At 55.3% G+C, this 25185-nt stretch overlaps 11 protein-coding genes across 11 annotated transcripts; 6 read left to right on the forward strand and 5 right to left on the reverse strand.

Moving 5' to 3' along the window:
* Positions 1–1820: 1820 nt before the first annotated feature.
* On the forward strand, positions 1821–3229 carry VDAG_06483 (uncharacterized protein). Its single transcript, XM_009658861.1, has 3 exons — positions 1821–1988; positions 2049–2099; positions 2184–3229. Exons 1-3 carry the CDS (start codon positions 1915–1917, stop codon positions 2767–2769), a joined length of 711 nt encoding a protein of 236 aa, XP_009657156.1. The 5' UTR covers positions 1821–1914; the 3' UTR covers positions 2770–3229.
* An 834-nt stretch (positions 3230–4063) lies between these two features.
* VDAG_06484 (uncharacterized protein) lies at positions 4064–5893 on the forward strand (the record flags this gene model as incomplete). Its single annotated transcript, XM_009658862.1, has 2 exons — positions 4064–4298; positions 4360–5893. 2 exons carry the CDS (start codon positions 4064–4066, stop codon positions 5811–5813), a joined length of 1689 nt encoding a protein of 562 aa, XP_009657157.1. The 3' UTR covers positions 5814–5893.
* A 69-nt stretch (positions 5894–5962) lies between these two features.
* VDAG_06485 (nucleolar complex-associated protein) lies at positions 5963–8047 on the reverse strand (the record flags this gene model as incomplete). The annotated part of the gene is made up of 1 exon (XM_009658863.1): positions 5963–8047. One exon carries the CDS (start codon positions 8045–8047, stop codon positions 5963–5965), a length of 2085 nt encoding a protein of 694 aa, XP_009657158.1.
* A 401-nt stretch (positions 8048–8448) lies between these two features.
* VDAG_06486 (60S ribosome subunit biogenesis protein NIP7) lies at positions 8449–9205 on the forward strand (the record flags this gene model as incomplete). Its single annotated transcript, XM_009658864.1, has 4 exons — positions 8449–8548; positions 8608–8724; positions 8800–8925; positions 8991–9205. 4 exons carry the CDS (start codon positions 8449–8451, stop codon positions 9203–9205), a joined length of 558 nt encoding a protein of 185 aa, XP_009657159.1.
* A 514-nt stretch (positions 9206–9719) lies between these two features.
* Positions 9720–11568, reverse strand: VDAG_06487 (glutamate 5-kinase; the record flags this gene model as incomplete). The annotated part of the gene is made up of 6 exons (XM_009658865.1): positions 9720–10480; positions 10618–10804; positions 10862–10972; positions 11034–11221; positions 11282–11323; positions 11544–11568. The coding sequence occupies 6 exons, from the start codon at positions 11566–11568 to the stop codon at positions 9720–9722; spliced, it is 1314 nt and encodes a 437-aa protein (XP_009657160.1).
* An 842-nt stretch (positions 11569–12410) lies between these two features.
* VDAG_06488 (metalloprotease ATP23) lies at positions 12411–13296 on the forward strand (the record flags this gene model as incomplete). Its single annotated transcript, XM_009658866.1, has 2 exons — positions 12411–13004; positions 13069–13296. The coding sequence occupies 2 exons, from the start codon at positions 12411–12413 to the stop codon at positions 13294–13296; spliced, it is 822 nt and encodes a 273-aa protein (XP_009657161.1).
* Positions 13297–13613: 317 nt separating this feature from the next.
* On the reverse strand, positions 13614–14909 carry VDAG_06489 (serine/threonine-protein kinase; the record flags this gene model as incomplete). Its single annotated transcript, XM_009658867.1, has 3 exons — positions 13614–13733; positions 13785–14759; positions 14814–14909. The coding sequence occupies 3 exons, from the start codon at positions 14907–14909 to the stop codon at positions 13614–13616; spliced, it is 1191 nt and encodes a 396-aa protein (XP_009657162.1).
* A 1322-nt stretch (positions 14910–16231) lies between these two features.
* On the forward strand, positions 16232–17126 carry VDAG_06490 (type 2A phosphatase activator TIP41; the record flags this gene model as incomplete). Its single annotated transcript, XM_009658868.1, has 2 exons — positions 16232–16951; positions 17007–17126. The coding sequence occupies 2 exons, from the start codon at positions 16232–16234 to the stop codon at positions 17124–17126; spliced, it is 840 nt and encodes a 279-aa protein (XP_009657163.1).
* Positions 17127–17498: 372 nt separating this feature from the next.
* Positions 17499–19253, reverse strand: VDAG_06491 (uncharacterized protein; the record flags this gene model as incomplete). The annotated part of the gene is made up of 1 exon (XM_009658869.1): positions 17499–19253. The coding sequence occupies one exon, from the start codon at positions 19251–19253 to the stop codon at positions 17499–17501; it is 1755 nt and encodes a 584-aa protein (XP_009657164.1).
* A 660-nt stretch (positions 19254–19913) lies between these two features.
* Positions 19914–21743, reverse strand: VDAG_06492 (ATP-dependent RNA helicase mrh-4; the record flags this gene model as incomplete). Its single annotated transcript, XM_009658870.1, has 1 exon — positions 19914–21743. One exon carries the CDS (start codon positions 21741–21743, stop codon positions 19914–19916), a length of 1830 nt encoding a protein of 609 aa, XP_009657165.1.
* Positions 21744–22411: 668 nt separating this feature from the next.
* Positions 22412–24407, forward strand: VDAG_06493 (uncharacterized protein; the record flags this gene model as incomplete). Its single annotated transcript, XM_009658871.1, has 2 exons — positions 22412–23531; positions 23638–24407. The coding sequence occupies 2 exons, from the start codon at positions 22412–22414 to the stop codon at positions 24405–24407; spliced, it is 1890 nt and encodes a 629-aa protein (XP_009657166.1).
* Positions 24408–25185: the final 778 nt, after the last annotated feature.

Genomic DNA, 25185 nt, shown 5'->3' on the forward strand with positions numbered 1-25185 from the left:
GCCGCCTCGTGTTCACGGTTGGTGATGGGTGGTGCAGTATCCCCGACGCGTATTCAATCTTCCAAACGCGACTGCACTGAAGCTCTTGCGGGGGTCCTGCTCGTTAGGGTGGGTTTGGCTGGACAAGTGGTGGCAAGATAGGGAGTGTAGCGAGAAGTGAGGGGGGATGAGCTCGAACGAGGCTAAGATAAGGCCAGGGTACTGTACGTGTGAAGAGATGGCGCGAGGAAGGGGCGCTAGGCAGCTATGAAATTAAGAGTTTGCTTACCCTTTGGACCGTTGGGGCACAAAGGTACCTAGGTGGTTGCGAGATGGTGTGCCGTTGTGTACGGATAGGGACTGTCACTGAGCCGTGACGTGATGTGCTGGTGGATGGGAGTGCAATGAAGGCGGGGAGGGGCGTGATCCGAGTAAGTTCAGTACCTAGGTAGGTAGGTTGGGAAGAGGAACTGATTACATCAGATTTGGGGTCGCAGAGCCCCAGCCTGGCAGGCGTGGGCGTTGGTGTGTGGGTGTCTCGGGAGTTGAAATGCTCAAAAGAAGTGAGTGACCTGATAAAGGCGTGCGAGGCCCGGACAGTCGAGAGCAGCGTCAGATGGGGTCCAAGCATGCAGACATTACATTTGTCTTCAGTCGGCAAAGAAGGCCAAGTCGTAGGTAGGTAAGGTAGGTAAGGTAGTAAGGTTAGGTAGCTTTGAAGAAGATGAATGTGCCCAAGGTAAGGTAGGTAGCTGAGTGACTAGACAGGCAGGTAAGTGAATATTTGGGGAAAGAGCTGGAGCCCGTGATGTTGAAGTGACGGGCGGGGAAGGGCATCCATGCGTTAGCACCTCAGGCAGGTTGACAGGCAGGCAGGCCAAAGTGTACCTGGATGCAAGCCTTGGGCGTGGAGAGCTGTGGCTCACATGCACTGACCACAGCACCAGCTAAGCGCCTAGGCAGGCGGTGGGCTATGCTATGCGTAATGTAAGGCGGGCAGGCTGGCAGGGGGGTCTGAAGTGAACTTTTTCAGTTTGAACTCCAGAAAATCATGCTTCCAGCGAAGATTGTTTCTCTGAGTAGGACCATCTGAGAAAATTACTTCAGAGATGGGATCACTGATCAACGGGTCCAGACTCCAGGCTCCAGGCTCCAGGATCCAGGCTCCATCCAGGCTTTTTTTGTGAACAGCAAAGACAGGTGGCAGCCAGATGCCGAGTCACCACGCAGCCAACGGTTCTAAGTTCCACAAGCCACCAGGCTCGACGGCCACCCGCATTGAACATTGGCTTGACACCAGATGCCCGAGCTAAAGGCAATGAACGCCCCAAACTGGTGGAAGTGAACACACTGCATCATGCACCTTCGCCCATCTTTGGAAAAGGCCGACTGGGCCTCTCGCAATCATGATGACCACTTAGACTGCGACGTTGCTGAGAACAGAGGTACCCTGTGCTCGTCCAGGCACTGAGGGTGACCGATGTGCTCGTGGTCAGGTCCTGAAAGGTTGCATTGGGGCGCCACTGTCACTTGTGTACTGTTTGCCTTCCCCACTACATACCAAGCTCGCGGCCCTGGGGCACGTAAAGGCTCCCGTGATATACCTGGGTACCTACCATGAGGTAGGCCATGCCATTTTCTTTCACGTTGGAATTCACAACTTTGGAGCTCCCCGCAGCTTGTGATCTGTTTTCGTAATCATGAGGGATCAGGTAGAGTCTGATATGTTCACTTCTCCGGGGGAGAGGGGCAGGGGCGTTAGCGCCTCGCTTATCGCTTCTACTGCCTTAGTCTTCTTGTGAGTTATTCATAGGCCAGGTCGTTTTTCTGATCCAACAACCACCGTATTCAGGTGGTCAGGTATCTCAAGGCCATGAAAAGAAACCAACTCTTACACCGCGTTCGCATCGAGGTCAAAAGCTTGAAGACAGCATCATGAAACCAACTACCGCTCCCCTCCGTAAAAAAGTCGTGCACTCGGTTGACACGTCCTTTTCCTCAGTCGAATGGTATGTGACCCAGGGATGTGAAGCTTATGCCGCGCCATACCTAGGACTAACTCAGGGAAGGCCTTCAATATCCGAACAAGACCAAGACGCTATACTGGAGCTAATCATCAGGTACGCTTTATAGCACATCATGCTGGGGAAATCGAAAAGCTGGGCAGCTTGCTTTGAGGCAACTCCGACTAACCACTCGCACAGTCTCCTTGCGCCTCTTGGTCACCATCGCAGAACTGCACAAGCATCCAAGGGCAAGCGGGATACGAAGCGCAAACGCGACTCCGCATTGGCGACATCAGATTCCTTGTCAAAGCCTCCAGCCCCTGAAATAGCATCTTTTGTCGATATTGGCTTATCTGCCATCACGCGGATTTTACAAGAACATGTTTCTCAAAATGTCGATTCGGTTGACGCAACAAAGTCACCTTATGCCCTGATCTTCGTAGCTCGTTCAGGGCAAGCATCGGCTTTCAACAGTCATTATCCGCAGCTCGTGGCCGTCGCCTCACAGTCCTCGTCATCCAACCACTCGATCAGGCTGGTCGGGTACTCAAAGCCATGCGCGCCAGCTCTTAGTGCAAGTCTAGGAATTCCTAGGGTTTCGTCTGTGGGAATACGCCACGGAGCTCCTCTATCCAAGCCTCTCATCGACTTCGTCCAAGGCTGTGTTCCTCCTATCACCATCCCGTGGTTAAGCGAAGCCGAGATTGGACAGTACCGTCACACACGTCTCATATCTGAAGAGAAACCGGTGCCCAGTAAGCAAGCAACATCAACAGCACCATAGGCGACAAGAAAAATCATCTGCGGCAGGTCTGTAGACTTGGTCAATGCATTAGGATCAATGATTTTCAATTTCCTTTTGACAAGCAACTACCTTGCCTTACTCCAGTATAAATAATCAGAATCTGAGCCCAAGACCGCCTCGAGAGACCGACTTACAATCACGACCGTGTGTCACATTCATCTTGAACTCTCACGGCATGATTCCAATCTTCTTCCATCGTGCTTGAAGAGGTACATGCGAGGCCATTTACAAAGGCTCGGGAATAGAGAAAGCACAGCTGTGCTGCAAAGCGAAGAGTTCTACTTTTAATCGCAAAGCTCGGTGTACTCATGTACCAAGTCCATTGGTCCATCTTTGAGGAAAGATCGGTGCTTAAAAGAAATGGCACATGCATTTGATATGCGCAAGCCATACTTTTAATTGTCTGTCAAAACTATTCTGTGCATGAGGCACTGGAACATGATCGACGAGTGCCTGGAAGATTCGTGAGCGACCTACCTACCTACCTTACCTACCTAGGTACCTACCCAGGTATGGAAGGTACCTTACTGAGATTGGAACAGTTCGGTGCCTCCTGCTCGTCTTGATATGCCATCCCTCAAGTGGAGCATAGCACCCCAAGGCAGGCAGCGGCGACCTGAGAGCCCGGTTGCTGTCGCCGCAGTCTTCTGTGCACTCATGGGTCACTTCTATTTCCGATATTGACAAACATGTCGGGGCTTATCCTCTCTCCTTGTTCTACCTAGGTAGGCGCCAGCTTTACCACTAATCTTCCTCACCAACCGTGAGTTGACAGCTTCCATGAGGCAAGCCAGCTGAGTGTGCCGCACCTTCTGCAATCAACTATACATTATTACGGGTCTTAAGCGCTTGCAGCGCTGTTAAGAACCAGACGGAACTTTTCTTGCCCCTCACACCTTTCAAGTTGTTGCCTGCAGGTTCAACAGCAGCTTCAGGGACTCACTCTCAAGGTCTGGGTGGCCTACGGCTTAGGACCAACTGCTTTTGCCAACCTGCTCACTCTCAGAACGGCTTCCAATATCGACTTTTCAGAGGTAAGATAATCCTGATTTCATGGAATCGAAGCCGGCCTTGATATTGGCCATGTTAACTGACTTTACGTCTGCCAGCTACACCGTGTGACTGCCAAGCGTCAAGTTACGTCTGTCGCGGATTTGATACCTCAAGCAGTTTGCAACAGACCGTGGCTCCGTTGTGTGACTCAAGCTATCTGCCGCCAGATAACTTACCCGTCCTTGGTCTATCGTCTCGTAGGAACACACCAGTCCACATCATGGCGGATGCGGAAGCTCGCAAGCAAATGATGGAGGCGGCACTCCTTCTTCAGAAGGAATTCAAGAACCCCGAACCAGATCCTTTCCGCAAGAAAAAGGGGCTCAACGCAGCTTCTAGAAACCGGGCTGTACCGAAGCATCCTGTGGCTCCCAGCATCCCCGTTCTTGCTAACCGAGCGCCTGCCAAAATCCCAGGCCTAACACCATCTGGTCGCACTCCCAACCCCTTCATAGGTAAGACAATGAAAGCTGTTTTCGATTTCATGAAGCGTCTTGAGCTGAATTTGTACGACAGATCCGACCGTGCCTTGCGCAAGTATTGCGAATCCCCGTATGCCGTCGGGCACTAGCCTCACATCCGCGAACAATCCCGTCTCCTCTGGCTTCAGAGGCCCCTTACCAGGCATGCGAGACAACAAGGCCCAAGATTGGCTCAGCAACAAGGATACATCGATCAAGAAGAGCCAGAACAATTATCCCCCCATTCGCAGTGCCGATGCCCAACCTAAGCCGCTTCCTCCTTCGGCCACAACGGCTCTGGCAGACATCTCCAACGCCCACACTTCCGACATTGCCTTTTCTCGAGACAAGCCGTTGCCCCACGAGTCTCAGGGATGCAAGGCCGATGTCCGGGACAACGAGGAATCTCATGGCGTTGACCAGGTAGAACACCGTCCAGTTCAGGCTGGCCCGACTCATGCAGACGATCTGATGGATCTTGATTATGAGTTTGTGCCTGTGCGCAATCGGTCTGTCCCAAACCCAGAAGACCTGCTTGACCTTGACGCTCCAATCTCTCAACAGAACACCCAGAGTGTCGGTGGCGATACGGCCTTCGATTTGTTCAGTCTCTTGATGGAAGGTATTGAACAAGGCCACCCAATGTGCTTGGGTGACGCCCTGGAACGCGTCAATCTGGGCATCGACAAAGCCAGACACGAAAGCCCAGAGGACAATAACGAGTTCCAGCCTGCTCGGTTTATCGCTGCCGTTGAAGGGTTTGTCAAAGGCGATTCATCACGAGACACTATCCAGTCGCTCCTTGACTCAGCCGTGGATGCTCTGCCGGCGCTGAGAGAATTACAGGCTCTCAGCCCACAGAAACGCTGCGAGTGCCGGTCGCCTGGGTTCAAGGCAGTGTACGGCTTATCTGCTTCCAAGTACAACGACAAGCGAGTTGAAGATACAGCAGTTGATGCTCAAGACACCTTGTTCCGGTACGTCATCGCATCCGCCCAGCAAGGAGCGACCCGCCAGGCTGCTCTCCAAGTCCTCCTCTGGTACCATGACGTCGAGTGCTCTGATTTTCAACTTGCTGCCCAGGCTTATCCTATCCTTTTTGGAGCCTGCCCCGCCACTGCCGAGTCGGCAGATGCCGACCCCGACGGTGGACTTGTTGTTGTGAAGGCCAACCGTAACGATGGTCATGTCGATAAGGACCTGGATGACGAGCTGTTGAGAGAATGTGACGGCGACGGCCTCAAAAAGAAGTTTGTCCGAAAGCGTGACTGGAAGGAAGCCAAGCAGGGCCACGTCGGAGACACCAATAGACATGGGTTTGATCAGGGTTCCGGATATGAGAACGTTATCTTTGGTTATGGCCAGGAGACTCGAGATCGCACTGCTGACGGTCAGCAATGCAACAACTTCGACCACAGTCAAGTCGAACTGCCAGGCTCATACATGGGAGTGGGCCACCAGGTCACTCCTGCAGTCAAGAAGGGACTATCCTCTTCTCGGTGGGCTTGAGCAACTCAGGGCACTCATATCGTGGTGAGACGTGGCGAAATACTTTTCATAGGACAACGAAATGAATTCACAAATGTTGCAAAAAACTCAAATGGGTGCACTGTGTTTTGGACGTAGAAGATCGTAACTTTTTCTCGTGGCTACCGACGCTATATGCTTGAGACACTCTTTTCCAACAATTTGACGCTCTCCCTCACCTTGGGCGAGTAGTGCAGCCGCAACAGCTCACCCTCCCAGACGGTTGACGCGAAGGGGTTGCTACCCTCAATGCTGTCGCTGAGCCCGTTGAACGTGCCGTCGCCCTTGCGCTCCTCTGTGCGCCACAGGGCTGAGATCTTCTTGCCGTGCGTGTGTGTCACGTCCTGCAGCAGGCCGAGAATAGCCTGGATGGACTTTTCGGGCATCTGCAGGGCGGCGGCCATGAGCTGCTTTGTGAAGGCGGCCAGACGCAGGGGCGGCACGGAGCGAATGTTCCAGTGGGGGAGGAGGACGGCGGTAAGGGAGCGGAGGAGGAGGACGGTCGTGGTCTGGAGATTTATCTTGGGGCCGTCGTCCTTGGAGCCAGGGGGTGTTGACGAGGCCGAGCTGGAGTTGGCGTTGGGGTCGGTGGCGTGGAGGGAGTGGGAGGTGAGCTCAATGTCGGGGTTCAGGCATAGTGGGTAGAGAGATTTGAAGAGATGGGTCGTGAAGTGCGAGAGGTCCAGGTGGAGGGTTGAGCGGGCATTGTGAGCGTCTTGGCCGGCGAGGAGCGCAAAGGCTGTGACGATGCAGAGCAAGGCCTCGCGTGAGGTGTTGCGGACGAATTCAGAGTCGTCGCCCTCGTCGCCCTCCTCGTCCTCGGGGTTCTCCTCGTCGCCCTCGCCTTCGGCATCTTCCTCGGCGTGTCGAATCAGGTCCTTGAGAGCCTCGAGGAGATCTCCGAAGAAGTCCTGGTTGATGAGATGGGCGTACTTGGCGAGACCTTCGAGGGTAGCGCCCATCAGGTGGGGGACCCGGATCTTCAAGATGCGGAAATAGGTCGCAAAAACGAGCTTGAGCGTTTCAGACTGCATCTTGTCGCGCTCCTCGTGGCTGACGAGGGCATCAGCCTGCTCCATATCCTTCTCGATGGCCTTCTGCTCTTTCATGGCCTTGCGTTCCCGCTTGTTGATAAACTTTTTGCGTTCCATCTTCTTTTGTTGCTTGGCCTTCAGTGACTCGGGGTCCTCGTAATCCACCCTCTCGTGTGAAGCTTTACCGCCGAACTCGGATAGCAGACGCAGGTGGAGGAAAAGGTTGACGACGGCCTCGTCCACCTTGTAGTCGCGAGCGCGCATCATCTTGGAGAGGAGAGAGACGGCTTCCTGGGAGGGGTGGCCCTCGTCGTCGTCGCGGAAGAGTACCTCGAGGGCGCGACGACAACGGTTGAAATCTGCGTCGACAATGCGCTTGCTAAGTTTTCCTACGATGATCTTGAGGAGTTCGGTGCGGAAGTTGAAGTGTGGCACGGCATTGAGAAGGGTGCAAGCGCACATGATGCTGATGCTGGAGATGCTCTGACCCTTTCGTCTAGAGGAGGGTAAATCGGCCTTTGCATTCTTGGTCAATTGCAGAATGTAGGCATGGTAGCCCTTGATGAGAGACTGCTCGTAGACACGGAGCTTCTCCACATCCTTGGACGTCTTCTCGCTCTGCTGCTTCTCAGCAAGAGGACGAATCCTATAGCCGGGAATGATGTCCTTGTACACAGCCATCTGGGTAACGAGGGCGAGCTTCTGGATGGACATGATCTTGGATGTGGCGAACTCGGCCATGGCCTTTTTGAATGCGCCAAAGTGCTCCTCTGGTTCCTCGCTCATGTCGGCGGCAAACTTGGCGAGCTTCTCCTGCGCAGCGAAGATCTGCTCGCGATCGGGTATCACAGGTTCGTCGGGCTTGGTCGCCTCGGGCTCGGGGGACGATGCGACGACATCTTCGTCAACCTCAATGTCGCTGTCGATGGATTCGGCATCGTCGTCCTCTTCCAGGAGATTCGACTGCTCCAGGCGTCCGTCGGCCGTCTTGATTGGCAGTTTCGTGCTCTCCTTCTTAGCCTTCTTCCCCTTTCGAGGTCGGTTTTCGTAGTCTTGTTCGAGGTTCCAGCCGGCAGCGTTCTTGATGAACGCCTTTTGAATCTTTTTGGAAGACGGCCCGGAGGAGCCCTCGTCCTCTGGGGGAGGCGTCAGCTTTCGCCTCTTGGGAGCTCGTGTTGTCATGGTGTAGTGTGGTGTCGGGTCGTCGACTTGCTTGCGATCCGATGTTCTGAGCTTCGCAGTGCCCTCAAGTCAATCGAACTGAAATTTTTCCCTGTCCCGCCAAACAAAACCCGCTGGACCCCTGCCCAAGGTCGGGGCCTGGCAGGGCCGACCACCGATCGTTATGTAAGCGCATGTCACTAAAGGAGCTTTCGGAATGGAGGGGCGGGGAGCTTCAAGTGCCCCAGCTTCGCGGTATCGATTAAACTTGAGCGCAAGTCGCAGCCCTCACCGCCCGAAATTTTTCGATTTTCTGCCGCTCTGCCATCGTTGCCGATTGGAAGCGCCATCCATTGGTTGCCATTTCTGCCTGCAGCTCACGACCGACCGCCGTGATACAATAGACTCCGACAAGCGCAATCATGAGGCCCCTCGTGGAAGAAGAGACCAAGAAGGTCTTTGCCAAGCTTGCCAACTACACCGGTGGCTCGCTGAAGCAGCTCATCCAGCCCCTCGACAACGGTAACCCCGCCTGCTCCCTCTGTGCGATTTGGGACCGTATGCTAATGCGCCGTATCAAGGTGACCGATATGTCCTCCGTCTGCAGAAGGACCGCGTCTACTACGTCCTCCTCTCGATCGCGAACCTCGCCGTCAGCATTGAGCGTGCGAAACTCCTGTCCATCGGCACATGTCTTGGTGAGTCGCTGTTCCCGGCGCCAACAGGCCAGGCAGTCCTAGCAGAAGCGCAAAGACTGATACCATGGATTGTAGGCAAGTTCACAAAGAAGGGTTCCTTCAAGCTTCACATCACAGCTCTGCCCATCCTGGCCGAGCACGCCCGATACAAGCTCTGGGTCAAGCCCAATGGCGAGATGCCCCTACTGTACGGCAGCCACTGTAAGAGCCCACCCCCCGTCGCTGTGATGCCCAGCCCCGTCGCGCCTGTACTAACCTGCTCCCAGGTGTGAAGGCGCACGTCGGTCGCTGGACCGACGATATCCCCGAGCACGCCGGCATCGTCTTCTACAACATGGCCGACGTCCCCATCGCCTTTGGCGTCACTGCCCGCAGCACCGCTGACGCCAAGCGCCTCGACCCGACCGGCATCGTCGCCTTTCGTCAGGCCGATTGCGGCGAGTACGTTCGCGACGAAGACACGCTCTTCTCGTCCGGTTAGGCGGGGCAAGTCCACGACGCAGACCTTTAGAGTGGAAATGTGGAACTGAGCATCTCATCTTTGTTGTTGCATGGCAGGCGTTCGGGGCGTCGAAAACAGGCGGGGAGGATTATCCTCTTGTGCGAGACTCAAATTTCATCTCATGTTTTTCTCACGTTGGGACTGAACCATATGGCTATCGACCACGCGAGATGCGAACAATTTTACAAACGGAAAAGATCAAGACATCAACCAGTCATTTTTCAGCCAGAACCCGAGCCATCTCATATGAATGCAAGCCGTGAGGCACAGATTCTGTTGAAGAACTGCAGGGTGTGTAATGCACTCCCTCTTCCCTGCAAGCACTAGACTCTCTCCTCGTCGTGGGCTCGAGGCTGCACCGATATATACCTGACTGAACAAGATATCTGATGTAAAGAAAATCCCTAGGTGATATCCACCCCGTAGAAATCCGTCATGAAGCTTTTTGCGCTTTTTTTGAAAATCAGATACCCTATACGCCCCCAAAACTGCATCATACTCGAGCCTCGTAGCCTGAGATGCCCGCACCCAGAGTCTCGGCGACCTCCTTAACGACCTCGAAACTCGGCGTCTGGGGCCGGCTCTCCCGCCTGAAGAGACTAATGTGCTGGCGCTCAGCCACGTACTCGCTGTCGGCGTAGCCGAGGAGGCCCTGAATCTCGGCGCTCTGATGGCCCATGATACGACCGACCTCGTGCGCCGCGTAGTTGACCAGGGCACGGCCGACCTCGGTGGGGTTGCCGCCCCAGATGCGACCCGTAGGGGAGGGGACGTGAAGACGGTCGACGACGACGAGGCGGACTGACTCGTGTTGGGCAAAGTTGCCTTCGACGTCGAGAACACCTGCGGGAAGGAGACCTGCCTTGCGAAGGAGGGCACTGTGGGCCCCTGCATCGATGTAAATCGTGCCGTTGGGACGCAGTGTGTGGAGGAGCCAGAAGTGGCGATCGTGGATGGGCTCTGCGGAGGGCAGGAAGCAGGTGTGTAGCGGGGGCTTCTCGAGATTGTCGAGCTGGATGGAGGCTGTGGAGGCGGCGAGGAACTCCTCCATGCCCTCTTCGTCGTCTTGGTTGGGGATGTTGGCGGCTTGCAGAATGTTGCGAGCAGCGTGCTCGTACCGGACAATCTCAAGGATGTTGCCAGGATTTGAAGAGCGAGTGACAATAGTTGTGACGCCAACAGAGGTCGCGAGGCGGGCGGCGATGATTTTCGTCATCATGCCGCCGGTACCGAGCGAAGAACCGGCACCGGAAACTGTCCAGTCAGCTTTGGGAACCGACAGAAGGGCAAAGGGGCGCCGAACTCACCATCTGCCTCGAGAGTCGAGATGTCTTCCACAATCTCAATCGCTTTCGCGTCGGGATGTGTCCGGGGGTTCTTGTCGTACAAACAGTCGACATCGGTCATGAGGAACAGCATGTCGGCATGGACCATGCCGGCAGTGATAGCGGACAGCGTGTCATTGTCGCCGAACTTGATTTCAGACACGGCAATGGTGTCGTTCTCGTTGACAATGGGAATGACACCAAGGCCAAGCAGCTCGTTCATCGTATTTTGCGCATTGGTGTATCTTGTCCGCTAACAGACATGTCAGACGCTGATCCCGAGCCTGACAAGGAGGGTGGGACGACTTACATCGGCAATGTCGTTCCTTGTGAGAAGGATTTGTGCCACCGGTTGCCTGAAGTGCATAAACAGACTGTCCCAGAGGCTGATGAGCCTGCATTGGCCAATTGCTGCCAAGGCCTGTAAAGAGATGTTAGGTGGTGTCTCGAATGACTTCTCCACTGACGTATGAGCGACATACCTGCAATGCCGACAGATGTTTTGGCCTGTGATCCATTTCCATACGAAGAAGACCGACGCCGATGGCGCCGGAAGAAACAATAATCACGCGATGACCATCCTTCTTCAGCTTGATGGCCGTTTCAACAATGAGCGTCAGGATAGACAGAAGAGGCTGGTGAGTCTCCTCATCGACAATAGAGCTAGTTCCTGGAGTTCTACCGGGTCAGCGACCAGTGGCATGTGAAAGAACGCGAGCGCGGCACTTACCCAGCTTGAGGACAACCGTCAATGGCTTGATGCCCCTCATGGCTACAACAAATATCTCCGTGTCAGTGAAAGACGAATACGTATGTGCATATACTGGCGCGCGGAAGCAAGTCAAGACGCAAAGAACAAGACCAGTAATGACGACGAATCCATGTAAATGGAGTGAATTGAAGGCACTGAAAGGCAGGAAACCTAAAGGGGCGGAGAAGCAGAAACCGAAAACATCGCATCTAAGTATGAATCCACGGCGAAGGCTTCTTACATGCAGTGCCACTTTCGTTCGCCATGGTCGGTCCAGTCAAGTGCGATCAAGTCCTTGTTTGCGGTGGTAGTGATATGCAGGAGGATGGATCAGGGGACGTCTTGGTGTGTCGATTCCCCAGGTTCCCTTTGGCCCAGCAAGGCTTCTTGGGGGGGCAGGCAAAGGCGGGTGAGGCAGGCAAGGCGGTAGACGTCAGGGTTGGCGTTTTCGCATTTTTTGAGTCAGCGTTGTCCAGAGAGCCTCTTGGATTGGTGAAGACCCAAAAGTGGACCGACATCGGGGGGGGGGGGACATCGGTTGGACGACCCCGACCCTCCCGAAGCTTTGCACCACTGTCAGTTTGAAAAGGTACCTAGAGACCGAGAGTGCGCACTAAAAGCCTCTGACGACATTTGCCCAGGCTATTCTCCGCGCCTAGAGCGCCCCTAAATGTGCCGTCTCACCGCTTGAAAACTGGGAAGCCCGCCCGGGACCCAGGGCCGTGCATGAGGGTCCCGTCCACCGTCAATAAGGTACTTCCGGCCCGGCCAAAGCCACCTTTCGGCCGGGCCTCCGCCCCACCCTTAAGGTACCTTTCTTAGGCCCATGTACTTGTACTGCTGAAGGGCTTGACCAGGGGAGCGTGTACGCTGGCAGAGAATCGACGAACCATGCAGGCACGACAGGCTCCATCCATCACAGATCACCATCCACCATCGCCCGACCTGGACGTTCAACGCATCAGACCATCGCGACGGGCTGTCTCACACAAAGTGGCACCGAATTGTCATTGCCCTCATCCGACAAACACACTCTCGCTTCTACCGCCTGCTGACGCTCGGGCATACCGCGACATCCTCGTCTTCGCCAGAGGCGCGCATCTTCACCATGGCCTCTCCCACCAGCGCTGTCAAAACCGCTGCCCTACCGCTCGACACCACGATACCGCCAACTCCCTCCTCGTCCACGCCAACCTCCGCAAATCCTACCGAGCCGCGAGTCCTCCACAATGATCCCGCCCGCACGGGTTTCGACCCGCAGACGAAGTGGTGGGTCAACTACTTCAACATCCTCACCGGCAACATGACCCGTGAGGGCCAGTTCCACTACCGCGAGCACCGCTACCGCGTCAACGAGGAGCGCGACATCCGCCGCGTCGAGGCCGACCGCGACTGGCTCTTCGCCTACTCCCCGACCATTCGCTTCATGCGCGAGAAGATCGAGTCCCTCAACGGCACCCTCGACGCGACAAACGTCGTCTGCCGCCGCTGCCCGGCCCGCCTGACCGAAGACGGCGAGGTCCATCGCCAGAGCGGCGGCTTCAGCCCGGCGCACGGCATCCTGATCTGCGCCAACGAGATGCGCGATCGGAAACACCTCGAAGACACGCTGGCGCACGAGATGGTGCACGCCTGGGACCACCTGAGGTGGCAGGTCGACTGGCTGGGCGACATGGAGTTGAAGCATGCTGCTTGCACAGAGGTAGGAGAACCCCAAGGACCACGCGTGGACATGTTCAAACTGTGACAATGCTGATGAGGCGCAGATTCGAGCGTCAATGCTTAGCGGCGAGTGTAGATGGACAAGGGAAACATTTACCAGAGGGAACTGGAAGTTGTCACAGGGCTTTCAGGACTGCGTGCGGTCCAGGGCTATCCAGTCTGTCATGAACAGGCCGCGATGCAAGGACGATGTCCAGGCGACCAAGGTCGTCAACCAAGTGTGGGACTCGTGCTTCGCCGACACCAGGCCGTTCGACGAGATTTACAGGTGATCGTTTGGCTCGAGGAGGAAAGATGAGTTTGTACCATATCATGTAGGTGATACCACGGACGAGTTTTGGCGGGCCGGCAGGCATTGATGTGAGTGTAATGAAGATCTCTCCGGATTATTGTATGCAGAGTGCGAAGATAACGAACCCAACTCCCCAAAAGAATATGCACAAACCAATCCGTTGTTCCTGATCCCTGTTCACTGCAAATGAAAACTCGCACGACTGACTCCTCCATAACGCCATTATCCTACATCCATCCGGACAGACTATTTACCCTCGTCTTTATGTGGCCCGCTGGTGCGTAATTCATCATCTCATTAAGTCGAGTATTTCTCGCGGTTGGCCGCCCGCTCACCCTTGATGCAGTGTTTGACGATCCAAGGGTGGCTCTGGACCTGCTCGAGGGGAATCCTCTTATCGGGATCGAGAACCAAAAGCTTTCAACCGGTTAGCAGTGTTTGGGGTTCCGGGACGTGATGGCCACTCACTCTCTTGATCAAGTCCTTTGCCTCCGGGCTGACAAATGAGGGCACCGTCATGTCGGCCCTTGCAATCCTCCGCTGTGTCATGACGGGCGAGTCCTCAAAAGGTGCCTCGCCGACGAGGAATTCGTACATGAGCACACCCAGACTCCACAGATCGACCTTTTCGTTGTAGTAGTTGTCCGAGCTACCGGGCTTGATCATCTCGGGAGGAAGGTAGTCGAGAGTTCCGCACATGGTGTTGCGTCGGTTGTTGGGCGCATGCACGCTCCAGCCGAAATCAGAAAGTTTGAGCTCGCCGTGGATACCGACGAGGATGTTTTCGGGCTTGATATCCCGGTGAATAACGTGCTTGCGGTGGAGATAACGGAGCGCCGAGGCCATTTGCGCTACGTACTGGGCGGCCTTCCACTCAGGGAACTTGTTCTCGCGACGAAGATGCTTGTAAAGCTCGCCCTTGCCGGCGAATTCGAGAATGAGGAAGACTCGCTTGCTGTCGTGGAAGTGTCCGTACAACTGGAGAATATTGGGATGCCGCAGGTTGCTTTGAATCTCAATTTCCCGTCGCACCTGCTTCTCGACACGACCTTGTTGAATCTCGTTCTTGTGCAGAACCTTCAACGCGCAGATGAAGCCGGTAGTGCGCTCCTTGGCGAGGTAGACGCGACCGAACTTGCCTTTGCCCAGGGGACGGCCAATCTCGAACATGCCTAGGTGGAACTGCTTCGGGATGCTGGGCTCAGCGACCATGGTCACCGCCTTGCGCTCGACCTCGACAACCTCATCAGAGCGTGATGCAGCCGAAGAGGGGAGGGGCTTGCGGGGAGGAGATGTTGGGTTGTGGGCTTTTCGCTGTGCTGCTTGCGAAGGAAGCGTCACGGAGGCAACGGTGTTGGTGTTTTGGGACTGCAGGGCGACCTTGAATAGGTTGGCTCGGCTTGAGCTTTGTGGCAGTTGGGAGGTTCTGACAGATGCAACAGCCTAGACGACATCGTGTCAGTATATGAAGTCGATCCAAGCTATCGTGAACTCTACCTGTTGCTTTGAGTAGATCTTGGTACCATCGCCAGAATCGTTCTCGTCGTTCACCGTCATGTGCTCGAATCGAGCCTCGAGCGTTCGAGTAGCCATGGCTTCGATTGGCAGAGAAGACAATCTCTGGTGGTGGATGATCACTCGAAGACCTGAGCCAGATGCACTCACGTCCTGGACCTGTGGGTTAGTATTTGAGGGCGGCGCTGCGACTAGGTAGAGGTGAGAGAGCTAACATCAGCGATCGTCTGTAGCGGAGTTATACAGGGTACCTTCACTACTCGGCCCCAAACATTCGATTTGGTGTAGTTGCCGGGGTGACAGTGTCACGTGTGCCTATTCCGCAACCCAGCCGCCAGACCGCGCCCCCACTCCATTTCACCCGCTCGATGGTTGAGACATCCCTTATTATATCCTTGCAACATAAACAACTTCATATCAGTGCGACCCGCACGGAGATATCTCTAGTTGTAAAGGGAGGATAAATTAGCTGCTGCATAGGCATCCCCTGCGGCTGCCAACTAGGCCGTCGTAGCCTCACCTTGCATGTTATCAAAAGTGCCCTGGCTCAGATTCAATCTTTATTTCTGCCCGTGACACAAACGCCGGGTACCTCTAAAGTTGTCTTCAAAGATCAGCGGAGCTCCGACGAGGTCTCACAAATGATTGCCATGAAGCGAGCTGCTGCCTCGACTGCCGCGTCAGCCAAGATCCATGCGGGTCCTTGACACAGAGCCAGCTGAGGTTGAGCTGGTTCACTCGTATGGTTTGCTCGATGAACGCAAAGGTATGCTTGTTCTGTCAGACAATGTTGACAGTCTGCATACGGAACAATGGGAAAGCTACGTCGCTAAGTTTCAAAGGGCACTGCAATGCCCAAATCAAACAAAATGTAGGCCTGGGCAGCTCGCGGCGTTTACAATATCCTGCGCATTGAGCAAGACAGGCAGGGCCCAGCCATCATTCTCCATTGTTGGATTCTGCTGTTTTCCAATCTTCCTCCTGACTCGAAGTCTCTTGACTCCAAAGACCAAAAATCGGCCATCGGGGCCTCACCATGCCCATCGATGACAAGGCTGCCGAGATGACCCCACGTTTGCGCCACGATACTGATCAGCTGGACGTAGTACGGTATTAGGAGTAGCATTGTGTGGCAAAGACCATCGGTCCGCCCCATGGTGGTATTCAATCAGATAAAACTCGAGGTACAGTAGGTACTAGCTCGGTGGGCTTTCGTGTGCTATAGTGAGCCGGCAAACAGGGGTCTCGTGCTTCCCCGCCAAACCCCACTACCAAGCTCGTCAAGCTCCATGGCTGCAAACGTGAAGGCAGTCCCTAATTCATACATCGCAACAACACGATTAAAAGCACGATCAGTCATTTGACGCCTTTCTCGAAGCCCTCGCGGACCAGGCGCAGTCATGAATCCAATCACCGCTATCAACGAGCCCTTCCCGACGCCGTCCATTCAGGGCGCCGTCGACGCCGCGACAACCACCCATCCCCAGGGCCGCTTTCGCATCGCGACCCGCAAGCTGCCCATCTCCAAATCGGGGCCCATTGACGAAATGACAGAACGTCTCAGCATCCCCGTCCCCGAGATGATATTCGGCGATAACCTCGTCTCCCTGACGCACGCGCCCTCAGGCTGGTCTCTCGCCTTCAACGCCTACGACGCCCTCGACCACGTCGACAAGACCGAGAAGAACATGCTCCAGGTCGCGTACGCCCGCGACTGGTCCAGCAGTCGCGAGAAGACAAGCGCCGGTATCAAGGAAGTTGTCAAGCCGTATGACTGGAGCTACTCGACCGACTACGACGGGACGCTCGCCGCGGGCGCGCAGGCGTTCCAGCCCACGACGAAGGAGATCCCGCTCGAGTTGCTGAAACGCCGAGACCCTATCCTCTTCTTTGACGAGGTCATGCTGTACGAGTCTGAGCTTGACGATAATGGCATTTCCATCTTCAGTGTCAAGGTGCGGGTGCACGAGCAGCGCATGCTGCTGTTGTGCCGGCTCTTTATGCGGTTGGACAATGTGCTCGTGCGTATTCGCGACACGAGGGTATACGTGGATTTCGCAGAGGACTATGTGCTCCGCGAGTATACGGCAAAGGAGGACAGCTGGGCCAATGTTAAAAGAGTGAGTCGGTTGTGTCGAAACACCCAGAGCGTGGCAACTAACGAATGTGACGCAGTCCTTGTTCATGTCTGGCCGGCTACCAGACGACATAACGATCGCGCTTAGAGACGCAAACCTACTGTCCACTCTGCTGCCGACAGTGGGCCGAAAGATCGAAGAGGTCAAGCTGTCTTAAAATGGGTTTATTTCGGGCTTGAGGCATTGCCTGGCGTTGAACGGCGTTCCCAGGGTTTGGGCAGAATTGCTTACTTCGAATCACAAATGGAAGGGTCAACAAGGACTGAACGGATTCATGCTTAGTTGTATTCGCTCATGTGTGCCTCGGACGCGAATCGCAGACTTGTAGGCATTTAAAAACTCCGTCTCCAAACAGAAATCTTCCAACCGCCCACAAAACCCGAAAATCACCGGCAAGCCAACCATACAACCATCCGGCCTTGTTGTTGCAGAATCTGAAGTAACGACTCACTCCATGTGTCTCTGACTCTTCATCAACCTTGACAAAACCCAATCAGGGGAGCGCATCGACTTAATTCTCAGCTACCCATCACCGCGCGCCGCTCGGAGACGAGCTTTGAGTCAACTCCTCGAACTCGAGCTCCCATTTGTCGACTTCTTTGAACTTGGTCACAGCATTCTTCAACTCGTCGGCTCCAGTAACGTCTCCTTCTTCGGGCGTTGCATCGAACGTGTCGTCGGGTGCTGGGCTGAAACTGCCCTCCTCTTCCTCATCATCTGTGTTCTCCTTGTCTGACGATCGACGGCCATATGTCCGCCTGCGAGCAGCGGGGGCACCTGCCGTCGTCGCGACAGCTCTGGTGCTACGTGAAGCAGGACGGTTGGTTGAGCTACGCTTGAGCGGTGTCGTTCGTGCGCGTCTTCGAGATGCCCTGGCATCAAGGTATGAGAGCTCATCGTCATCTTGGCCCAGGCCCGAGTTATCAACCTCAGAGTCCGACCCTGCGTCATCTTCCTTCCGTCGCCGACGGCGGGGAAGCAGGCCGGCTAGATCAGCAGTTGTCACCTGTGCAGATGCTTTCTGGCCCTTTCCTTGCTTCTGCGTTTTTCTTTGCCGCGCATCTCGGTAATTGGGTGAGTGCGTAAGAGAGGGGGGACATGAGGCATCAGAAGTATCGCCAGCGCGAGTGGGGGTTATGGGCGCATGGTGGCGGCGTCGCTTGGCAAGGTTGTGGATATCTGGCCATGGCTCATCCTCTGACCCGCTGCTCATCGGCGGTGCCATGATCTCTTCGTCAAAGGGCGTAACTGGGCGGGCCAATGCTGGGAGCACTGGCGAGGCCATAGACGACAGGGAGCTGAGGTCTGATTCATCATCGCTTTCTGCAGCCTCGCCGCCAATGTCCTCTGGAGCGTTGCTTTCAGATGGCTCGTCGCGGCGCAATGACTTTTCGGGACGATCACTCGTGTTCTGAGCTTCTATGCTCTTGCGCTTGCGGGACTTGACGCTCGATGTGACATCGGGCTCCTGACCGAGGTCCTCCTCAATCGACTGCTGCACCTCGCGCCGGTTCAATGGCGTGGACTCTGCCTCTGGCGCAAACACCTCTCCGTCATCTTCGTCCTGGGCGCCCGTCCCCTCTTGGTCATCGTCGACATCCGAAGAATCGTCAGAAGGCCTCGGTGCGCGCGCCTTCTGCGCAGTCCCCAGAATACTTGGCTCCCGTGCTCGCCTCTTGAACGCGCCAATGTTGAAAGAAGAGCTTATGACTGGCGTTGCGCCCACACCTCGGCTCGGCGGTCGGATTGGTGCGTCATTGCCCTGAAGGCTGATGCTGGGAGTGCGGCCACGACGCTTGTGGCCCATTCCAAACAGACTCGACGTATTTGTTGACCGGTTGCCGCTGGCCGTGACGCTGCCGGGGATCTCGCTCTCGTCTAGACCCAGACTATCGTCGAGCGCGTTGAACATCTCGCTGTCCAGCTCCAAGCCCGTCAGGTCGCGTCGCTGCTGGGCAGGCGTCGCGTGTTCCTTCCTCCCAAGTTCAACCTGAGCATCTTCTGATGACGCGACTGCATTTGCCGAAGAGGTCGACATGTCTTCGCCAGCCAACCTCTGCATGGCAAGGTCGCGGTCGTGGCTCGTCTTCTGCAGAGCCTTCTTCCCACTCGCTGTAACGTTTGATCGAACCGCCCTCAGACGCTCGTGCTCGCGGTCGCTGTGGCTGTAGATATCGTCGCTGGACTTTTCGGAAGCGGGCGCGGGTGCGGGCGCATCCACGGGTTTGGCTGGTGCTGCAGCAGCGCGGGCAGGAGCGCGACGTGATCGCGTGGGGCGCGGCATGCTGCGCCGAAAGTTGGGACGTGGATGTGTTCAAATTATGATGGACCAGAGAATTTAGTCTTGGATCTGCGCAGACAATGAATCCAAGCCTGTGGGATAGTGGCGTGTTCGTTGGTCCAAGAGAAAGAAGTACGCGCGATGCAACTGTGTGTCGGGGGAGAAAGGCTGGGTTAGTGTTAACGTTCGCGATGGTGGGAGAAACACGAGACGCGTCGCGCCACGACTCCGAATGCCAAGCCCCACTCAAGCTCGCGCCACACACTCATACACCAACCCTGACTTTACCACAGCATCAATGACGACCACTTCTTTACATGCATGTTCATCCTTACGCTGTCGTCATGAGAATTACTCGTTGCGCACCGGAATGTCCGACGGCCGTAGGGCGACATTGGTGGTTTTCGAGCTGATAATATTCAGATCGAGACAACACGCCTCGGTCAATGATCAAGATCAGCTGGTCATCAACGAGTCAAGAGCCAGAAATTCAATACAGATATTTGCAGTAAGCTCTTTAACGGCCCTTCGAAAGAGACGTGTACACCTTTTTTGTGCCTCCAGACCCTTATCAGCGCCGAAGTCTATGTGACATGATTAAGAAATACAAGATGATACAGAAGGTATACAACATATAATCTTACATACGCGTCAAGCGTGTTTTTAGATGAGCGCCTGGCCCATAAACATTGCACGCTTGACCTCTGCGATAACGTCCTTCCGGTCTTTGCTCCCGGCCAGAACAATGCCCCTTCCACGACGACCCATCCGGCCAGCCCTTCCAAGTCGGTGGATGAAGTCAATGGTGGTGTGAGGTACGTCGTACAGGATGACATGACGGACAGCCAACGTGTCAATACCTCGCGACGCCAGATCCGTGGCCACGATAACCTTCACATTGGGGAGCTTGCGTCCGCCTGTGGGAGCCTTGTCAGAGGCGGGTGCTCGCATGGGCTCGGCGCTCGTAAAGGAGGCGAGCATGGCGGACTGGCGCTCCTGGGCCGTGTCCCTGTGCAGGGCGATGGCGTCGATGCCTTTAGACTGGAGGTACTCGGCTACAGGCTGCACAGTCTCGCGTTCGTTCACAAAGACGAGAACACGGCGTATATCGAACTCATCCTTGATGGGGCCCTCGTGGCGTGATGCCTCGCGGCCAATCGTTTGAATAGCATCAGCAGTTGCTAGGTCCTTGTTGTTGCGGTACGGGTCTTTGGAAACGTCGACAACACCCAACTGAACACGTCGCGGCACGGCGTGGAGGTTCGGCGTAGTGATGCGGACCATATCGGGGAATTGGGCAGCAAGATACTTGTCCAGGCCTCGGGGAATAGTTGCAGAACAGCATACGAGCCTCTTCACCGACGGCAGCGCCTTGTTGACGATGCTCGTGGTAAGGGGGGCGAAGCTACGGTCGAACAGAGAGTCAGCCTCGTCGATGATGAGATGGCTGACCTGCGAAAGGATGTTAGGGTCTGAGTCCGCGATGGAGGCCAACAGCTGCGGCGTCGCAATAATCAGATCGATTCCTCGGTTGGAGTACAGGTTGCGCTCCACAACCTCGGCGTTCTGCTTGGCCGAAAGCTTCTCAGACTTGAATTTGACGGCGTGCGACAATGTCTTGGCGACTGCGCCAACCTGGTCGACGAGTTCGGCGGAGGGAACGAGGACCACGACCTTGGGCCGTGCCATGGTAGGATGAGGCTCCTCCATCTTGGATCTCGACTTGGAGTTTCGCTGCCATTCCTTCTCTTCCTCCAGCCTCTTCTTATGAGCCTGAATATCAGGGTCCGCTGCTTCAGCAACCTTGATGGCGTTTATGGCGGGCAGCAGGTAGGCGAGCGTCTTGCCGGAGCCCGTTTCGGCCGCAAGGAGAAATTCCTGTCTCTGTTCCGTCTTGCCCCTCCCGAACCGAGGTAAGAATCGGCTTTGCTGGCCCAAAAGGGCAGGAATGGCCAGTCTCTGAACAGGAGTTGGTTTGATGTCGATCATGCCCTTGAGAGCGTCGTCAAACAGCGCCTTCTTGACTGATGGCAACAGGTCGAACTGATCGAACGACTCATACGAGCCCATTTCGTCTTTGATTTGTGTCCTTTTCCGGTACGAGATGTCTGCAAGCGCGCGATGCATCTTGAGAGCCCTGAAATCCTCGCGATCATCTCTGCGGCGTCGGTCGGCGGATCGATTGTGAGATTGGGTCGGTGTCTGGGAACGGGATGTCGGGCTTGGGCGTCCTCTGAACTGTGTTTGGTTCATGCCACCAAATGGGCCCTCGACGGCTCTTCTTGGTGGTTTGGCGTTTTTCAGCCCGAAGGGGGACGGGCGGGCGACTTGCTTGCGATCGGATAGGACCATTCGCGATGGCTTCCCCCGAATGGCTCTTTGCGATGCGAATCCTTGGGTAAGTGTGGTTGGAAGAGGCGTGGGTAGAGCCATCCGCGGCCGAAGGGCAAATCGGCAGAGAAGACATTGTGAACCCATCGTTCGAGGCGGCATATTGCTCTTCTCGGCCCTTGACCGTGAGTATGGATGGGCGGAATTGTTGAAGGGGGACTACACTTTTGGCATGAAGCCCATCAGAAACCAAGTGGCCGAAAATTTGGAGCTTCGGAGGGTCGCCTGAAGTCGCGTTAGCGTGTCTGCGCGCCAACGTGGACCCGCCGGAGTGCTCCAGCTGTCTCTCACCAGGTCCCATTTATGCCTTTGTCTTGGCATTCGATAAGCGTCTGATAGAGCTTATTATCGCACTGGGCTTTCCAGGCTGCTGTACCATGTTGTTATGTTGCCTGGAGATACCTATTGACAGATGAAAATCACGAACGATATCTGCGTGAAAGGAGCAAAAACATGCATACAGTTTACAGAGTAATAGGTCATGTCAAATTAGCCCGTTATTTCAGTCCCGTGGCGTCAAACCCAACCAAAAGCCCTGTAGGGAGAAAATACTTTGGCTCATGTGATGTCCTTCAGCTCATCATTCAACTTAGTCAGCCTGCCTGCTTGGCTGGGACGATGGACCTCGCTTGGGCCAGCCCATCCACAATGGACTCGACCATCTCTGCTAAGTGCTAACCACGTCACCTCGTTAAACCCCTGAACGGTTGTCTCACGGTTCCCCGGGTTGGAGTTAAATAAGCAGAGCATGTCGAAAAGTGCTGCAAATCATGAGTGCCGATCTGTTTGCCGAGTTTAATACCTTCTCTTCGAAGCCTCAAAGCCAACAATCTCAGCAGACAGGTCAACCGCATCCTGTTACCCAGCAACAACAAAAGGCGGATCCGTTCGACTTCTTCACGTCAAGCAATGCGTCTGCTCAAGTGAACCAGCCTGTCCAGGCATGGCCTCAGAGCCAGAACCAGAGCCAGCGCCAGAGCCAAACTGACAGCTTTGGTGGTTGGGGTGACTTCTCTTCGCTCTCAGCTTCACAAGTCAGTCAGCAGCAACCGCGACCGCCAGTTCCAGCGACCGCAGCAGAAGGCGACGATGACGATGGATGGGGAGATTTCGAGGTCGCTGAAGCGCCTCCAGAGCCTTCAAGAACCCTGGCTCTTGAGCCACCCATCGCCGCACCATTGCCTCCAGCCAACATCTCAGCACCGCCAACACGAACACGGGTCCACCGCGCTTCAACCTTGGATCTCATGACCAACAGTTTGGTACCTGTGGAAGGGCAGAGTGACCCACGCCAGCCTTCTCCCTCTCTTCTCAAAAGTGCCGTTGTTCAGGCTTCCAAACCCAAGCAGCCGAAGCCCAAGGACCCAAACGTTTTATTCGATGCGGAAGACTCCGATGTGGAAGTGGATGACGATGATGACTTTGGAGAGTTTGAAGTGGGCGAGACCATGTTTGCGCAGTCATCACAACAGCCAAGCAAGCCATGGCAGCATCAACCAAAGTCACCGCCATGGCACAATCATCCAAAGTCGCCCCCTTGGCACAATCAGCCGAAATCGCCGCCATGGCACAACGCGCCCCAGCCGCGAGAGCAACAGTCACAGGTCGCGTCATTAGCATCACTTGATCTTTTGTCGCTGGAGGACCCCCCTGCCACTCAACCGAAGAGACATGTCTCCCACTTGTCGTCACTCAGCGTCGCTTCATCTACTTCTACTTATCCACAGGCACCCAAGTCACCTTCTTTCTCCGACCGAAACCCTTTCCCTGGCTTGGCTCTGAAGACTCCCACGTCACCCAACTTTCCGAAGGAGCCAGCCAACAACCCTGAAAGCCCAACTCCTGTGACGGCGTGGCCAGCCCTTCGGCCGAACATCTCCAAAGAAGGAGGTTCAAAGCCAGAGCAAGGAAGCCGCTAACCCCAACGACCATTGGTTACCGTTTGAGGACTTCTCCCCAATGCCCGGCCAACAGAAGAATGACATCGATTCTAAAGAGCCTCCCGAGAGCTGGGATTGGGATGCTGTCGATGGAGTCGAAACGTCGTCTTCTAAGCCCGCTGTCAAGCCTATGGCCAACACAGCGCGCAAGGTTCAGAACGCAAACACCAGTGGTAGTGATGCTACTCCTCCCACGAACATACCACCACCTTCAGTGCTGCTCTCCATATTCCCTGAGCTTCTTGCCCTCGCCAACACGAGCCTGTTCAAGCCAGCCGCCTCTCAGCCAACGTCTATCAAGGACCGCATCGCCTCCGATCCAGGCACAATTGCCTTTCTCCAGGGGTACCTTGCCCTGCCGGGGTCGCTGCACGGATTATCGCAGGTCGCAAATTGCGCTGGCATCGTGACAAGTTTCTTGCCCAAGGAATGGCCATTTTCTAGCGCCGGCGCAAAGGGCATGAGGCTCGCCGGCGTAGATCGTGCGCAGACGGCTCGCGAAGACCGCGAGGCCGCTGACGTTGTTGATGTGTGGAAAGAGCACGTCGGTCGGCTACGGTCTGCAGTTGCGGCAGCCAAGTCAGCACCGGGTGGACAGCAATTGAGAGTACCAGACTTGGCAGAGAACATGGCTGTGACCACGGCCAAAGTCGTTCCGACGGCTCCTAAGGCTTGTCTAGTATGTGGATTGAAGCGTGACGAGAGGGTGGGCAAGGTAGACTTCGACGTCGAAGATAGCTTTGGTGAGTGGTGGGTTGACCACTGGGGACACCGGGCATGCAAGAACTTTTGGACTGAGCATGAGAAACAACTTCGCCAACGATGACGGGCGCGCGGGTGTTTATAGTCTTTTTTCGTACATAAATCTGACGAACAGCTACGTGGTGCAGTTGAAAACTCCATCAATGAGTTCAGGTGGCTCGTCATACTTGTCAGCATAATCCGACAATCTGGGCCCTGCCAGTCCAAGGGATAAGTCATCATGGCCGGCGTAGATATCATAGCAAGCCCGGAAAGCAATAATTGACCAGACACCTGGTTGCCGGCTGTAATCTCTCTACCTGGACGTCCTTTGAGGCCATGAGACCAGATAGAGTACGTGGGAGTCTTGCAAAGCAGCCCTGGGACTGAGCCATATTGAGCGGAAGCGGCGCTGCATTGACCTAGCCTCCAGGCAACACTGGCACCGAAAAAGCTTGCTTCAACCTCTATTCCTGTCATTGGCACTTTTAGGGTTGAACCGACCCATGCGACTGCCGAGACAGTCAGGCACGTTGAGTGGCCCAGGCGTTGGAATGCAGGAGCCACGAGCGAGGGAGGGGCATCAGAGGCCCAGGTACCATGCAATGCGTTAGCAGGAGGGGCAGGAAACATCGTACCCAGAGTGCTCCTACTACGTAAATGTACTTTCCGTCTAGTCTCGCTCAGTAGTGGTGGGAAAGTGACATGGCAGGAGCAACTGAGTGGGGCGGGTAGGTACTGTTCCATTTCGCCCGCTCTGCCGAGTTGTACCTGCCGTCTCTGTACCCTGCAACCATCACCTGGCTGTACCGGAACATTTCGTGCTCTTTTTCGCAATGAACGAGAGGAAGCACGAAGCGCAA

The sequence above is a fragment of the Verticillium dahliae genome, genomic scaffold, assembly GCF_000150675.1.
Source record: "Verticillium dahliae VdLs.17 supercont1.12 genomic scaffold, whole genome shotgun sequence".
In the NCBI taxonomy this organism is placed as follows: Eukaryota; Fungi; Ascomycota; class Sordariomycetes; order Glomerellales; family Plectosphaerellaceae; genus Verticillium; species Verticillium dahliae.